Source organism: Crassostrea angulata, chromosome 1, assembly GCF_025612915.1.
Source record: "Crassostrea angulata isolate pt1a10 chromosome 1, ASM2561291v2, whole genome shotgun sequence".
NCBI lineage: Eukaryota > Metazoa > Mollusca > Bivalvia > Ostreida > Ostreidae > Magallana > Magallana angulata.
This window is the reverse complement of record NC_069111.1, coordinates 291,523-309,222: the sequence shown is the minus strand read 5'-3', so window position 1 is coordinate 309,222 and position 17,700 is coordinate 291,523. Positions and strand designations below refer to the sequence as shown.

The 17,700-nt window shown below is 31.4% G+C and overlaps 2 protein-coding genes across 4 annotated transcripts in view; both read right to left on the bottom strand.

Moving 5' to 3' along the window:
- LOC128165210 (solute carrier family 23 member 2-like) overlaps positions 1 to 954 on the bottom strand; it is a 12,512-nt gene extending 11,558 nt beyond the window's left edge. The window contains exon 1 of the mRNA XM_052829520.1: positions 710 to 954. Coding sequence (XP_052685480.1) covers positions 710 to 954 — 245 coding nt within the window. The remainder of the gene's footprint in view (positions 1 to 709) is intronic.
- LOC128165178 (protein glp-1-like) lies at positions 733 to 17,700 on the bottom strand. 3 transcript variants are annotated; one of them, XM_052829443.1, is made up of 17 exons: positions 17,564 to 17,700; positions 17,135 to 17,290; positions 16,527 to 16,634; positions 15,887 to 16,009; positions 15,275 to 15,406; positions 14,998 to 15,120; positions 14,628 to 14,756; positions 14,166 to 14,297; positions 13,867 to 13,992; positions 13,115 to 13,246; positions 12,838 to 12,960; positions 12,468 to 12,596; positions 12,006 to 12,137; positions 11,707 to 11,832; positions 11,458 to 11,586; positions 8,571 to 9,871; positions 733 to 793 (listed from the first exon to the last, which is right to left on the bottom strand). In XM_052829443.1, the coding sequence occupies exons 2-16, from the start codon at positions 17,280 to 17,282 to the stop codon at positions 8,574 to 8,576; spliced, it is 3,090 nt and encodes a 1,029-aa protein (XP_052685403.1). In that variant the 5' UTR covers positions 17,283 to 17,290; positions 17,564 to 17,700; the 3' UTR covers positions 733 to 793; positions 8,571 to 8,573. The 3 variants fall into 3 exon arrangements, with proteins under 3 accessions (XP_052685403.1, XP_052685394.1, XP_052685412.1); XM_052829434.1 differs by lacking the exon at positions 733 to 793 and having other exon boundaries at positions 8,495 to 9,871; XM_052829452.1 differs by lacking the exons at positions 733 to 793; positions 17,135 to 17,290; positions 17,564 to 17,700 and having other exon boundaries at positions 8,495 to 9,871; positions 16,501 to 16,549.

The window sequence follows — 17,700 nt, the reverse complement described above, 5'->3', positions numbered from 1 at the left end:
ATTCTTTTGTACAATTAGACAATTGCAGTAAATAACTCTCCAGACGTTTGTTACCCAGACAAAATACCGACGAGGGGTTGAATTAATAAATAACATTTAAAAAACCTGAAACATATTAACTCGAATACATTATGATACTGGTTATACCAAACACTTTCAGTTAACTGGTATAAGATTTCATTTGATTTATCAAGGCATAGCAAAATCTCTTTGGAAATACTTGCTTTTGGCCACTTATTTATTCATAAAAATTATATATTATTATCATGTTTATAATTCAAACAATTTATTGTTTAAATTCAATTACGTATGTTTTAGGTTTGTAAAATGTTTAAACGAACTATAAATCAAAACCAATTACTCAGTACTTGTTGTACGACTAAGTTACAAACGGCGCCCACGTTGGGCATCAAATGTAACAGGTTGTAAGGTCAAATTTCATCCGGAACTTAAACCCCGGGCCTCATACACGTCCCACATCGGTTACCCGTAGACATTATAAAAATACCAACAAAAGTACTATATCTAAATAGCATTGTTCGTGTTTGTGGCATAATGAAGTTGTAAACTTTTTTTTAAAGATTACACAATACTTCCATTTTCAAACCGAAAGTTTTAAAAAGTTTGTTACATAAAAAATAACTGACTGATAAGGTTATTTGCTTTCTTTGTGATTACAATAAGATTTTAAAGTTAACTGACGTTTTACAGTTTTCCAGGTCCCAGGATGTTGGCGGCAAATCCATATCCGTCATCGTGGCCGTGACCATAGGTCATCAGACCGAACCTTGACCTGTCCTTGGTTTCCACTCGGTGCACCCCTTGGTTCACCATCACGGTCTGAACAACGTAGTCCTGGCCCTTGGCGGTCACTGAAGCTTCCGACACGGTTATCTTTAAGATGATGCTGTCGTTGTCTAACAGCAATGATGATTCGGAGCCTTTCTTCACCATAATTGCAAAATAATTCTGTTTAAATATCTGAATATCGGGTAATAAATGTAAACAATAATTATACGCTTGAGGGGAGAGAAATCAAGTTAATCGATGTATTTATAATACATAATTGGCAGATCAGGTACGAATGGGAATCAAGTGAACTGTTTAAACATGTATTAACAATGTTTGTTTTATAAACATGAAAGAAATAGGTGTCAAATTGCTTAATTTAATAATAATTATAATATGATTTTGAGTTCAGATACGGTCAGTTAAAAGCTTAATTGTTGATTTGTATTAAAAGTGTTTGTTTTCTATATATACGGTACTCATGAAAATATTTGGTGTTATAATTGTGAAAATGTCAGCGACATGGTTTTACCACGTAATGACTTTTTTCAATAATTTAAAAAAATACATGTATATTTATAAAAAAAAAAAATGCATGCACAATGCATTGTTATGTATTTGTACTTATTTGCCAACATCAAATGTACAGTGTATTTGATGTTGGCAAATTCACAAGTCTCTATTCAAAGGTGACCTTTGTTAAGAGGTCACTTTGGGTGCCTCCCGAAGGTGACTGCTTAATACAAGTTTGACTGTATGTTAATTTTATCAATCATTAGCTAAAAGGTATATATAGTAATAAGATAGAACATTTCTGTTGTAATGGGTCAGAATAACCCTAGATTCCAGCAAAGATCACTCAAAAAGATTAAATTTTAAACTGAATAGTTTATTTACAGTAATATATATAACAAAACAAAAATTCGAATTGCACTAAGAGTCCTGAATTAAGAGTGTCTGTTAAAATCTGCTGAATAGATCTCACAAATCACGATGTCCCAGTAGGTAGGTAACTGTTCACAGTTTAATATATTCGAACAAAAGTCTAATAAGATTTTATTTTTATGAGCACTGTTTACAGGTTATTTATGCTAAAATATAAATCTTGCAAATTATAGAAATTATCTGTACAAGAAGTTACATGAATTACCTGAACACTCAAGAATATATAGAAAGAATAACTGACCACTTTGGAATAGTCCAAAATATTCTATTATGCAAGCCTACTACTTATAAACAGTATAGTAATGGGTAACGCATATTCTTTTGATTTTAAATTTAGCACGTTATTATAAAATTTGCTTACTATGTAAGGAAATTATTAAAACCATGACCCCAGATCACTACGGAAAGGAGTTCAAAGTTTAACATAGAAACATAAGGGAAATATATGTCTGAAATTCCTCTTTTCAAAAAACTACAATGCAACAATTATCCAAGCATTGTCAGATATTGAAGATTTTAGATTGTTAAAACCACCATCCTGGACTAATGCTAGGGTCCCAAAAGTAGTTCAAAGTTTAACATAACATAAAAATATATAGGGGATGTTTATGGCAATCTTCACAAGCACTGCAATTTTACTATTTGTTAGATAACTATGCAAGATGCATCCTCAGATAGTATGGATTCTAATTGTTGATATCATGACTTTAGGAAAAGACGAGGACCCTCATTACAACATAAAAACAAATAGGGAAAATGTCTCTAAATCTTATTCACAAGAACTACAATGCTACAATATGTGATGTTACAATGTAAACATCCTCAGATAGTGACGATTCTAAACTGTAAAAACCATGGTCCCCGGAGCAATTCGTGGGTTCCAAGAAGGTTTCAAAAATTAACATAGAAATATATAGGGAAGAGATTTAAAAACATTTTTTAAGAACTAAAATGCTACAATTCTGAGATTTCCTTTTATTCTTTTTAAGTGAGTGTAGTTTCCAAATTGTAAAAACAGTTACCCAAACCATACTGATGCATCAATCGGGTTTCAAAATAGAATTTTTGTTTTAGAAAATGTCCAAAAATCTTGTTCCCAAGAACTGTAATGCTACAAGTTGTGAGATTATTTTACAAGCAAACTCAGTTAAAATTCTTAAATGTCAAAACAATAACCTATCGAACCATTACTGGGGCCCCAAAATGGGTTTAACGTTTAGCAAAGAAGCAAAAAGAAAATACATGTCTAAAAGATTTTTCTCAGGAACTACAATTCTACAAAGCTATATTTGTGATATTATTATCCAAACATCATAAGATAGTGTAGATTGTAAATTGTGTAAACTAATACCCCCTGACTAATATTTTTGCCCAAAGAGGGGTTTTAAGTTCAACATAGAAATATATAAGGAAAATGTTTTAAAATATGTTCCTAACGATATTCTGTGTTAAGTTTAGTAGTATTACTATATAAGAATCTTCATATTTTCATAATCTCATTTTAAGGCCATAGTGAACTTATTTCACTTTTAATAATTATTTATGAAAGTATATTTTCCAATTCTGTTATCTTTGATACGTTGAGATAATGAACAATAAGATTGGCCAGTTGATGCAATTTAGATCTTATGATTTAATATTTAGAAAAGTGGGCCTCTTTTATACCTTTTACCGGTATTGTACCAATTGTCAAATCATGCAACAAATGAGAATTGTTATGAGGTTTAAACTCTTTTAAGAGTTTCATATTTATAAATTTCGAAAAAGATTCAAGAACAAGAACTCAGATGAGCGACTTTGCCCATGGGTCTCTTGTTTTCATAAAGACCACATAACAAAAGTATTCTGTTTTTATATATATCTGCATATCTTAAAAGACATTAAGAGAATGCGTATTAGAATATTTATAAATATAATACCAATTATGAATACAATAAGTTTAAATTCACGAAAAAAATCTATCATAAAAAAACCCAACAAAATATTAGAAGGAATAATTATTTATAATTACATATAACCTATTTTAGTTAATAAAATGGTATCCATTGAATAAAATCTTACCAACACATTGGCCGCGTCTTTTAACGGATTTCCTGTAACAATAACATTAATATGATACTGTGGTGTTAACACAATAGCAAAAAAAACCCACCCACAATTCTTCCTTTTAAGTGAGCAAAAGTCCGTTTCTATAATTTTTTTGATGAATTCTTTAAATATGCAATATTTTAATTGTATTTCACATAACTGCAAGCTTCTCCATTCCCATATCTATTTATGCAGATCTTCATTTCAACAAATAGAGATTTGTTATTATTCAATCATTTATTATCATTTGTAAGATTTTCACAAATAGTTTTACTTAAAGGAAGAGACTTTCAGATTTCAGATAAATAAGATATTACTGTAGCGAAATCCGTTGGAAAGTTAAATAAAATTATTTATTAACTTTTCCATCAATTTACATTCATTTATTTATTTAAAAATCTTTGTTAACAAGAATAAGAAACAGACAATTCGGTGTAAATTTCTTTCTATCTTGTTTGGTTTGTTGTTGTAGTGCATGTTTAATGTTGTGTTTGACCATTTCAGGACGGCAGGCCCAATTTACTTCTACGATAGGTATTTTTATGAAAATTGTATGTGAGTTAGAGTTACAAATGATAAATAAAAATGAATGAAAAAAAAACATGAAAATGGAATTAGACTATCAATAGGGACCATTACAAAAGTTGTGTGTATTATTTTTATTATTTTTCAATTGAACATAATTGGGAAAACATTATTGTAAGAGAAAAAATATTTTTAAGAAAATATGCAATAGATTTTGTATCAAAATTAAGTTATGATACTTATATGATGATTTTGAATTAATACCATATAGAAAATGACAACGTTATCGAATTTGTTTTTAAGGGGGCACATGTCAAAGTGCGATGTGACGTTATTCTTCTTCAATTGTTCATGACAAGTACTACGCAAACTCCAAAAAAAGGCTAAATATATCATTGTGAAGTTGATTTATAAAAGCAAAGAACTATTAGAGTTTACTATAAATTATTTGAAATAAAATACTTCAAAACGTAAGCACATGGACGGTTTTCTATATTCATTTTTTGGGAGTTGATTTTAATCAACTCTCCTATGCAGTTACTCAGACAAACCGAAAGTGAAACAGTGTTTGGACCTCAGCACAAATCACTGCTGCTGACAAGACGTAGTTCTTGAAAATAATTGATAAATTCGATGTAATGTATGCTTAAGCATTGTTTTTCAAGAAAACTTATTTTTTATAAATACCTTGAAAATGGTCAGATTTTAAATGGTACGAACAATTTAAATATTTTTTGTATTCGTCTGTATTCCTACGCCAGAGTTCAATATAGTCTCGTCCAACTTCGACGCTCGGCTGTCTCCGTAAATCCTTGTCGGAGATTTACGATATCAGCCGAGCGTTTGGTTGAACGAGACTAGAGTTCAATATTGCTTGGTTCCACACAATTTTCGAGAAATATTTCTATTACTGATGCACAGTTTGATTGAATTAATTTTATCGTTAAATATTATTTAACATGATTCATATGGGGGTTTCTCGACATTCTTGTCGAAAAAGTCCAAAAATTCATATTATAAAAATGTGCGTAATTCAAATTAGAAACTACATGTACTTGTCATGCAAAATAATATACCATTGATCTTAAAATAAATAAACATCGACAAAATCAACTCCCGTCAGTTCTTCAGTACTTTGATTTATATCAGTATTGATGCGGATCGGAATGTAAATTATTTGTTCACTGGCTCAAGTTCTATTAAATAACCTATAAATAGATTCTTATAAATATCGTACGCTATTATAAAACTTACTACGGAACATTCACATCCCCTTACAAAATTTGTGCAAGTTAAATAATAATAGTTGGAAAGCATGTCTTTAATTGATAGAAATTTAAGTCACGGAAAGGAAATAATGGGCAAAATGACTTATTTTTAATATTAAGAAACCATCTACCATGACAGATTTAATTATTTTCTTAAAATGTGCATTGCACTTTCATTCACGTTTGTCTCATACAGTGAGTTATTTTCATAAATTTATAGCTGTGTCATGTTGTAAAGTTTCAATTTACTGGGTGGGTTTAAATACAAAATTTACAACATGACAACTTGTCATAATGTAAATTTTGTATTTAAACCCACCCAACAAAATAAAAAATTCAATTCCATTTGTTTTTTCCAACCTTAAAGGCCTAAATATGATAAAACGTCAATTGTTTTCTGATTTCAAATGTATGTTGAAGTTTTACCCTTTATAATCTTTTAGGAATAGGTTCCCTAAATGATTGGGCTACAAATGCATTTTCCTGTGACACTCGATGCTTCAAAAACGACTTTGTGAGAGTAAGTGCTTGAAATCCACACCAGACATAGGTTTAGCAACAAGAATGGCGTTCTGTTTGTTCTTATATCATGTTGATAATGGTAAATGTGCTCTGCAGAAGAAATAATTGATTTGCGTATCACAATTCATTTTACTATTTTTCAATGCATTACACAATTTAAAATAATTATGTTTTAGAATGTCACTTATCAGAAAAAATCAGTGAATATTTTTATAAATGCTTATAAAGTGAAATAATATGTCCTTAAATTATGAATAAGAGCGCTTTAAGGAGGTTTTTAGAAATCGTTTTAAATAAATGTATAATACACTTTAATTTCAAATAATACATTTTCCAAATATCAACCAAAACTTAACAAAGAAAATAGATAAGAACGAATAAATATAAACATGGTATTATCTTCGAGGTCCCCCAATAGTGCAACATTAGTAGGATGTCGTGACAAATATGTCATGTTCATACCAACCGGTACAGACACGCATCATAGTAATAAGGCTGAGGCTGCGATCATGCATGGGACTATTGTTGGTCAAGGGATGGATATTGTAGATAATGAAATTACGTTTAAATATAGCTGATGTCAATTTGTTTGAATCGTATCAATATTGCACGTACTTCTACACGGTGATAGGTAAAAAGGAAAATTTTATATTAAAAAAGAATTATAGTTTTTAAATTTTGAAATAAACCATTTGGATAAAATGCTAATGATCAATTAATTTTTACGTAGAATAGCAATGCTGTTAGTTATTTGATAATATAAAATGGTTTTATGGCAATTTTGTAAATTTTGCAATAGGAAATCCCGGAAATGGATACATTAACATAGATAAGTAAATATTAAAACTAGCACATAAAATCTAAAGTTCATCAATTTCATATCAATAACCTAATTTTCTTAACTTTGGATATAAATAGTGTAATTTTGTCAGATATCATTTCATTGACCATATAACCAATATCTTGTAAAGGGAAATTATTTGTGTTAGAATATGATTTTTGTTTTAAAAATGTACAAAAATATTCTTCACATCCAGTTTTTGGATCAGTGGAAACAATAACATAGACGCCAGAAAGAGGAGCATGCGTATTACATATTATTACACAGCAACAAAATAAGCCAAAAAATAAACACTGCTATGGTCTCCTTATTGTTCTCAGCCAATCAAATGCAGTGGTTCGCTCTTTGGGAGTTTTGTTTTGAAAATTGTGTATTTTCATTCGTCCGTCTGTTCGTCCGATTTCATTTGTTAAAATGCCTTTTAAAAAATCCTAAAGTAGGATAATTTTTTTCTTGAGACCGAGCCAACGTTTTCCTACCTACAGAATTGTCCTCTTCAAAATTAGTCACTTCAAAACATTATTTTTTAAATTGGAGTTTAAAATTGTTGCAAACAGTGATTTTTTGATATTTGATTAGTCATTTCCAATTACGTTTCACATTTAAAGAAGATGGGTAATTAAGGCGTGGAATATGCCTTTTATATATGTTTAATATTTGCAATATGTACATTTAAACTAAAGTATGAGTATCAAAACCTCCAGATGGTGTCATTTTCTTAAACGTCAATGCCTTTTCTTTTGTAGAGTAGGTTTGTGATCCTTAATTTTGCCATAGACTAAAAAATCTAACGGAAAACAAACCGATTTTAATCAACAAAAACGTGGAGAGATGGCCCACTGTATATTGAAAACACTATTTTGTATCCCAATAACTAAACGTTTAATAAAAAAAATACAAGTCCGTAAATTCGTGCAAAATTCGCATATACTATGGTTTCATTAATATTCAAGGGTATCAATTTTCGTGGAAAAAGTAAAAATAACAGTTTTAAGGATAAGTAATTTCGTAGTTAATGACCGCATCAATACAAAGAGTTAGAAAAAATAGCACTTTAAAGAACATTTAATTTCATGGATAAACTTAACAAAAGTCCATGAAAATTGGTATTCAACGAATATTGATAAAACCACAGTAGCATTTAAACAATACAATTTGTTCTGTCTGAAACGGTTCAATGGTTTGAGCACCAGACATTAGATATCTTTAAAGAACTATGCTTTTAAGGAGTGGGTTCGATACTACCAATAGTTATTGCCGATATATATATATATATATATATATATATATATATATATATATATATATATATATATATATATATATATATATATATATATATATATATATTGCGTATGTGATGATTAATTTTTCATTAAATTTTATGTATGTGTTAGATAAGTAATGATTCTTCAAAAAATTGCCTTTAATGTTGGTTTTTACAATTACCACAACAGTCACTTCAAAAGCAGAGTATATATCATTTCGGTTCAGATGAAGACAACAAATGACAACCAACCGTTTAAAGCTATTTATTGAACCTTCCCAGAAATTACAAAGAATCCCTAGAGATGAATCTAAAGTTTATTGACGTTTTACAGTTTTCCAGGACCCAGGATGTTGGCGGCAAATCCATATCCGTCATCGTGGCCGTGACCATAGATCATCAGACCGAACCTTGACCTGTCCTTGGTCTCCACTCGGTGCACCCCTTGGTTCACCATCACGGTCAGAACAACGTAGTCCTGTCCCTTGACGGTCACTGAAGATTCCGATACGGTGTTTTTCGAACTGATTCTGCCGTTGTCCAACAGCAGTGATGATTTGGAGCCTTTCTTCACCATAATTGCAAAATAATTCTGTTCAAATCCTTGAGGCACAGACACATGGTACTGGTGGACATACTGATTGACCCCGGGAACCATGGTCATGTAAGGGTCGCCATTCTTTTGTCTGCGGGCAGCAAGACCGAAACTCAGGACGAGGACCTGCCGTTTGGAGTCCACCACAACCGCTTGTTTACCAGAGACGGTGATGTCGAAGTTGCCAAAAGTTCCGATAGTCTTTGTACTTGCGGACTTGTCTATGGTATAAGAGAAAGTGGTGGATCCAGTGTGGGCGGAGACCACTCTGACCATAGTGCCACTTCTTTCAAAATGTGGAGGAACGATATAGGTCGTGTCAAGACTGTCCACGGGGGGAATTTGTTCTACCAAATGACTACAGAAGCCATAGCTGTTAAGTTTGTTACATCGATTTCCCGAGAATACAGCAACTGGTTTGGAGGAGGTGATTAAGGTACCCGTTAGATCGCCGTTATGTGAGAGTTGGAATGTCTGGTATTTGTTTAGGGTAACAATGATTTTATCTCCATCCCGATTTTTTTTCCCTCCGTATTTGATATATTGCCATCTGTTAAGTTTCAGTGTAATCTCCACGCGTGTTTGATCTTGAACCGCTCCAAAAGCAAGCTGACTGTTATAATCCGAGTGCTGCTTGCTATGGGGTTCTGTGGAGGGTATCACGTACTTTACCCCCAGTCTGTCTATAGGTAGAACCAGTGTGCTGTCTGACGTGTAGCCATCATGGTTCAGAGCGAACACTGACGTCACGTCTGACGTCTCTAGCATCACGGCTTTGTTTTCTACCACTGCATCATTCACGCGGACATTTTGGGATATACTGACGATCTTCTCAGAGTTTGAGTTCATCGATACTGTTTGGTCTATTTTGGACTTCAATGACTTTGCTAACGAGTCAGATGTTGTGATTTTCACGTCTGTTTTATTGAGCGAGGCAATGTATATTTGAGCATGGCGTGGTCGAGGACTGGTTTCTGTCGGATCTTCTATATTCTTCATGAAGAGTACGAGAAATCTTTTCCCTCTGCTTCCTGCAACATTAAATTATTTCAATTTAAACACATTTTTTTATTGTTGTAGTGTGTAATATTTTCTTACAAACGATTTTTCTTGAAACAATTTTATATTTCGACTTTCTCTATTTTAAAAATCAATTAATTTAATTATAATTTTCGATCATGTCATAAAACATATTACAAGTAAGATATGTAAGTTTATGAAATGATGCAATAATTATCCCCTTTTTAAATATATCAACGGACAAGCCTTTATCCTAATTCTTTCTGTTACTTCAGTGTGACACACTTCTAAAACTTAATTGTATTTACGTTGCATTACAACTAACAACACTTAGTTGGTTGAGGGTTGGGGGAGTGTTTTAGGATCCAAGCGACGCTAACTGATGTAGGGATAATTTGATATCATCTATAGATGACACTCTGTTCACTGATGCAAAAGAAACTCATACTTGGAGCCTAAGTATTTCACAACTATCAGAGATTGTCCATTAAGTATTGAAATGCATTATCTATTCTTTATGATTTCACCGAGAAAAAAAGACTACCAATCAAAATCAATCGGTGTTACATGATGAATATTCAAAGTTAACAAGTGATAAATGGGTTTTTTTGTGATCGGCTTCGGCCGATCACTGTTGTGTTCATATGAGGCATCCGGCAAATGCTTCCACGTGCGCACACATTTCGCTTGCATAAGTAGTTATTATAAAAACTTGAAATTTGGTTTAGTATTTATATAACATTTTACTCAATTTTTATTTCAATTCATTTACCTTAAGAGAGGCAAACATACATAAAATACAGTTCGACCTGTTAATTCAAGAATGCACATTTTGTCTCACGCGTAAGAATTTCGATCGAAAGATTCATTCAGTAATGCAGTTGACCTCGATGAACTGACCTCAATCATAAGAAGATGCTCCATGAACTGACCTCGATCTAATGATGTTGCATAATAGTAGCTAGGAAGACGGCTTCATTTATAAACAAGGTTACGTTATAATGCGATCTCAATAGTAAGTTATGATGGCATTCAATGTTTTTCAGTCGCATTAAATTATTTTAAAACAACTCTTTCTTTGTATACGTGTTAATGCTCTTTGAAGAGCCCTACTCAGTATTCTGAAGAAGAAGAAGAAGAAGAAGAAGAAGAAGAAGAAGATACATTAACATTTAATAATTGCGTTAAAATATAAAACTAGACAAGGAATTTACGAACGGCTTTCCCCAAATTCATTTCAAAATTGAATTTGTTGACGGTTTATAATGATGAAATTATGGTGTACAGATTCAAAATATTCTACATTTTATAAAAATACAGTATTTTTTTAATTATTCAACATCAAATTGATCATGTTGATTGCTTCTAGCTATCAATATATCATTATTGCCGATCATTCCTTTAAAAGGAATACTTGTTTTAATTTACGCTCTAAGACAAAATAATAACTGCTCTATTTAAAAACAAAAGTGGGCATGTGGAGTATGGATCAAGATAGATTTTTACAATGCTACAGGTTCTTTATATAAGCCACTAATATAAATCCATTTTTTTTATCTGAAGGTGCAAGAACTTTTACAAAAACAGTAAAACTAACCTGTGCATTGTTTTCCATCTCCAAAGAAACCAAAGTAACAGTCACATTTATAGTCTCCTCCTGGAGTCAGGTCAGTGCATGTCGAGTACTTGCTGCATTTATCCGAACCTTCACTGAATGGTCTTACGGCTGCAAGTATTGAGTTTTAATAAGCATACTGAATTTAAAGAGTCTTAAGTCAACGTAACTGTGGCGATTTCTTTTCTTTATCTTAGATTGAATTAAGAGGATAAATCAAGAACTACGTACGTGTACATGTGTATCCGTCTCCTCGGTAACCGTCCTTACACCTACAATTATAGGAACCAATCGTATTGTCACACAGTGCATAAGGTCGGTGACAATGGTGAGTGTATCTCTTACATTCGTCGATGTCTGGAAAATAGCAAAACAATTTAAATTGAAAACAAATCTTTAAAAATAATATATGGAAATATACATAACTGGTTTTTAATCTATTGAGTGATGTGCAAGTAGATCTAAAATAATGCGCTTTTATGAGACAATTGCATTAAATCTTGTTCTGATGCTAAAATGAAAATACTAACCTATGCATACACGACCATTGTCTCTCTCCTCAAAGCCTTTCTTGCAGCTACACGTGAAGCTTCCTATGGTGTTAGTACACTGTGCGTGGGGGCGATGACAATCGTGTATTTTACGGACGCATTCGTTTATGTCTAAAATATGTACAGAAACAGTTTAAATTATGAAAACATAACATAAAAAGTTATGTATACAATATAAATAATATATAAAAATAAATATTGTATATAAATATGCAATAATACAAGTTACACATGAATTTTTTCTCCTCCCGTTTCTCTCTAAACTACATATTATTGCAGTGCTAAAACTACGTTTGCGAGGATAAACAATTCAACACTTTCATAATGATGATTAATGTGCACTTGATGCAATAAGGTTTAATATTCAATGAAGCAGGCTTATAACTGTCAAACTTGAGTTTATGAACCTTTGTTTTGTTAGTTTGTTTTGGTAGTGTTTACCTTTACAGATGACTCCATTGCCTTCAAATCCAGGTTTCTTACAAGAACATTTAAAACTTCCGTATGTGTTGTAGCAGAGCCCGTAGTCCTTATGACAGTTATCAGTTCTCCTTGTGCATTCATCGATATCTACAGGACAAAATTTATAACAAATATATAAATGCCAGAATTTTGTTTCAAATCAATTATTGCTATGGTATAGAGCATTACTCTAAAAAAATCATGAATTATCCTATATGCATGACATTATAAACTTGAATGTATTTTACAGAATGTGTTCCATAACATAGCAAATACAATATCAAACACAATATGTGCGCTTACTTTTGATAATCTTTACAGTATGTTACACAATATTGAAATTAATTACCTTTGCATACAACTCCACTTCCCTCAAATCCCACATAACATGTGCATTTAAAGGAGCCAATGGTGTTTGTACACGTTGCCTGGCTATGGCATATATGAGTGCCTCTCTCGCATTCGTTGATATCTAGAAAAGTTACAACATATGTAATATGCTGTATTTGCAATTTATCACAGACGTTTAATTTGAAACCCATTGTGTCAAAATGTTAAAAAATCATTTATTGAAATAAATATTGTAAATAATGCATTTAGAAACGTTCTTAACTCAGTACATGTACCTTTGCAGATGTAACCGTTTCCTTCATATCCAGTGTTACATTTACAGGTATAGGATCCAATTGTGTTTGTGCAAGTTGAAGCACCTGGTCGTTTGTCACACGTGTGGGTCCCTCTCACGCATTCATTTATATCTAGAAGAAATAATAACTCATGAAAATAGTTATAATCATGGCACAAATGAAAGGTCATGAAATGTAAATAAATATTTAGCGAAAACAGAGAAATGAATAAAATAGTCTGCTCCCATCTGAATAACCTATGTCATTTGATATCTTCCTAAAAAAATATGAATATCAAAGTCAGTATTTGTTTTTTAATATTGTTTTTTGTGTTTTAAAGCCATCTTTTACTTCAGATATTACACTTCGTCAAAAATTTTTTGAGAACTCAAACCCGGAGTAAAGATAATTAATAAGATTTTTTAAAAGTAAAAAACAATTACCCCCAGACCATAACATTTTTCTTTCTGTGGCTTAACCATAAAGTGAATTTACTGTTTTAATTTTATGTTTGTCTATGCATTCTGCTCATGTTTTCATAAGTTTAAAGAATATGGTATTGCTTATTTTGTTCATGCATGTGTATAATGTTTACAGGCTGAACACCTACCAACGCATCTGTTGTTTTTCATCTCAAATCCTTTGCTACAGCGACATTCGTAGGATCCTATAGTGTTACCCACCTTCACACTACTTGCCATTCTTTTCTTCATCTTAGATTGAATTAAGAGAATAAATCAAGAACTACGTACGTGTACATGTGTATCCGTCTCCTCGGTAACCGTCCTTACACCTACATTTATAGGAACCAATCGTATTGTCACACAATGCATAAGGTCGGTGACAATGGTGAGTGTATCTCTTACATTCGTCGATGTCTGGAAAATAGCAAAACAATTTGAATTGAAAACAAATCTTTAAAAATAATATATGGAAATATACATAACTGGTTTTTTCTCTCTTGAGTGATGTGCAAATAGATCTAAAACAATGCGCTTTTATGAGACAATTGCATTAAATCTTGTTCTGATGCTAAAATGAAAATACTAACCTATGCATACACGACCATTGTCTCTCTCCTCAAAGCCTTTCTTGCAGCTACACGTGAAGCTTCCTATGGTGTTAGTACACTGTGCGTGGGGGCGATGACAATCGTGTATTTTACGGACGCATTCGTTTATGTCTAAAATATGTACAGAAACAGTTTAAATGATAAAAACATAACATAAAAAGTTATGTATACAATATAAATAATATATAAAAATAAATATTGTATATAAATATGCAATAATACAAGTTACACATGAATTTTTTCTCCTCCCGTTTCTCTCTAAACTACATATTATTGCAGTGCTAAAACTACGTTTGCGAGGATAAACAATTCAACACTTTCATAATGATGATTAATGTGCACTTGATGCAATAAGGTTTAATATTCAATGAAGCAGGCTTATAACTGTCAAACTTGAGTTTATGAACCTTTGTTTTGTTAGTTTGTTTTGGTAGTGTTTACCTTTACAGATGACTCCATTGCCTTCAAATCCAGGTTTCTTACAAGAACATTTAAAACTTCCGTATGTGTTGTAGCAGAGCCCGTAGTCCTTATGACAGTTATCAGTTCTCCTTGTGCATTCATCGATATCTACAGGACAAAATTTATAACAAATATATAAATGCCAGAATTTTGTTTCAAATCAATTATTGCTATGGTATAGAGCATTACTCTAAAAAAATCATGAATTATCCTATATGCATGACATTATAAACTTGAATGTATTTTACAGAATGTGTTCCATAACATAGCAAATACAATATCAAACACAATATGTGCGCTTACTTTTGATAATCTTTACAGTATGTTACACAATATTGAAATTAATTACCTTTGCATACAACTCCACTTCCCTCAAATCCCACATTACATGTGCATTTAAAGGAGCCAATGGTGTTTGTACACGTTGCCTGGCTATGGCATATATGAGTGCCTCTCTCGCATTCGTTGATATCTAGAAAAGTTACAACATATGTAATATGCTGTATTTGCGATTTATCACAGACGTTTAATTTGAAACCCATTGTGTCAAAATGTTAAAAAATCATTTATTGAAATAAATATTGTAAATAATGCATTTAGAAATGTTCTTAACTCAGTACATGTACCTTTGCAGATGTAACCGTTTCCTTCATATCCAGTGTTACATTTACAGGTATAGGATCCAATTGTGTTTGTGCAAGTTGAAGCACCTGGTCGTTTGTCACACGTGTGGGTCCCTCTCACACATTCATTTATATCTAGAATAAATAATAATTCATAAAAATAGTTATAATCAAGGCAAAAATGAAAGGTCATGAAATGTAAATAAATATTTAGCGAAAACAGAGAAATGAATAAAATAGTCTGCTCCCATCTGAATAACCTATGTCATTTGATATCTTCCTAAAAAAAATATGAATATCAAAGTCAGTATTTGTTTTTTAACATTGTTTTTTGTGTTTTAAAGCCATTTTTTACTTCAGATATTACACTTCATCAAACAATTTTTGGAGAACTCAAACCCGGAGTAAAGATAATTCATAAGATTTTTTAAAAGTAAAAAACAATTACCCCCAGACCATAACATTTTTCTTATGGTGGTTTAAACATAAAGTGAATTTAATGTTTTAATTTTATGTTTGTCTATACATTCTGCTCATGTTTTCATAAGTTTAAAGAATATGGTATTGCTTATTTTGTTCATGCATGTTTATAATGATGACAGGCTGAACACCTACCAACGCATCTTCTGTTTTTCATCTCAAATCCTTTGCTACAGCGACATTCGTAGGATCCTATAGTATTAAAGCAGTAAGACGAACTTCCACATGTATGCGTTCCACGTAAACATTCATTTTTGTCTAAAATAAGAAAACAACGTTATTTATTTCAGAGCTTTGATGATTTTTCTCTGGTTAATTTTAAATTTTTACAATGAAAAACGTATTGTGCAATGACTAATAGATTGAATTATTACTTAATTATGTAATGCACTCACGTCATTAACTTATCTCGTAAATTTAATTTATCATTTTTCAAAAAACAGAATTTTTTTTATCTTTTTCATTCTATATTTGGGAGTTGAAACTTTGTGCTAATTGTATATGTTTTATCATGTTGACACGATATTTTTAAACATATAATCTTGGATCACATGAAGAATAGGTATGCAAATTTATATATTAAAAATATCATAATATCAAACATGTAATTGTTTTGATCATATAAGTTTAATAACCATTGCGTACGTATTATGAGTATTATATTCAGAAATTATATTCAATTTATGATTTATAGTGGATATTTATCTTTTTGAATAATTATAATTAGAAGCGGTTTTTCTTTGTTTTACCAGAAACGCATCCATGATTTTCCCACCTGTACATGTATAACCGTTCCCTGTAAATCCCTTACGACATCTGCAATGGGTACCTCCTGCTGAATATATGCAATATGCCAATCTGGAACAATGTTTCCAGCACCAATCTACAATTTCAAGCAGGTGGCCCTCTTTTAAAAGTTAACCACGTATTTATCTTTTACATATTTCAAAAAGAAAATTTAAAATATTTTCCCAAATACTTTCAATGTTTTCATTATTTTCATTTTAAGTATATGAATGAACGAATTTTAATACCACAGATTATGAATGTTGACTTACAGAATATGTTTGTTGATAAAAATTAAGATATTGCATTATCTCAAATTCGAAAGTGATTTTCTAAAAATTGAACAAACTGCATACTTTTCCTTTTTTTAATCTTATATTGTGTTTAATAAACACCAAATAATATTAAAACATTAGTATTACAAGTTTAAAAATAAGTATAACAGAACGTTTATAGTATTACAAATCCACGATATAATTTAGCGTTATTATTTGTAGTTTCTTTCTTTTCTTAAAACCCTGCAAAAAATAATACGTCAAAAATAGTGTACAAATTATTGTGCTTTTTTATGATTATCATTTTTTCTTTTGGTCTTACAATATCCTCTTTTCTGAACTTTAATCACTTCATTTCGTCTGCCATTTTCATGTTGGCGCTCAGTAAAGGTATGGGAGTCGGTGCCAGAAATCCACAGTAAAACCAAGATTACCAACAAACTCAATATCCAGCAGTCTGCTAATTTCATCGTAAGTTCTATGAATATAATGATTTATATGTAACATTCATTTTTTTAATCAACTATTACACAAAATGTTTTATTTCATTATAATTCATCATCGAAAATGTTAACATCTAAAGAATTACTTTGTACCTAGTTTAACAATGTCTAAATGTATTCAAAGAAATTTGGAAATAAATTCTTTTTAAATATTTAATTTATAAAGTTTAATTAAACTAAAATAGCTACTATCTGATAATCAATAAAGTTAAGCATAGATTAACAATATAAGAAAAGCTATTACATACCGCTACCAGGGTCCCCCAGTAGTGAGAAGTCTGAGGCGGGTAAGGTCTCGTGACGTCTCGCCACCTGTCGTCCCCACACCGGGCCGGGTTACTCACGCGACACAGTCATTAACGCAGTCCTACGGGGAGGGGGTGTA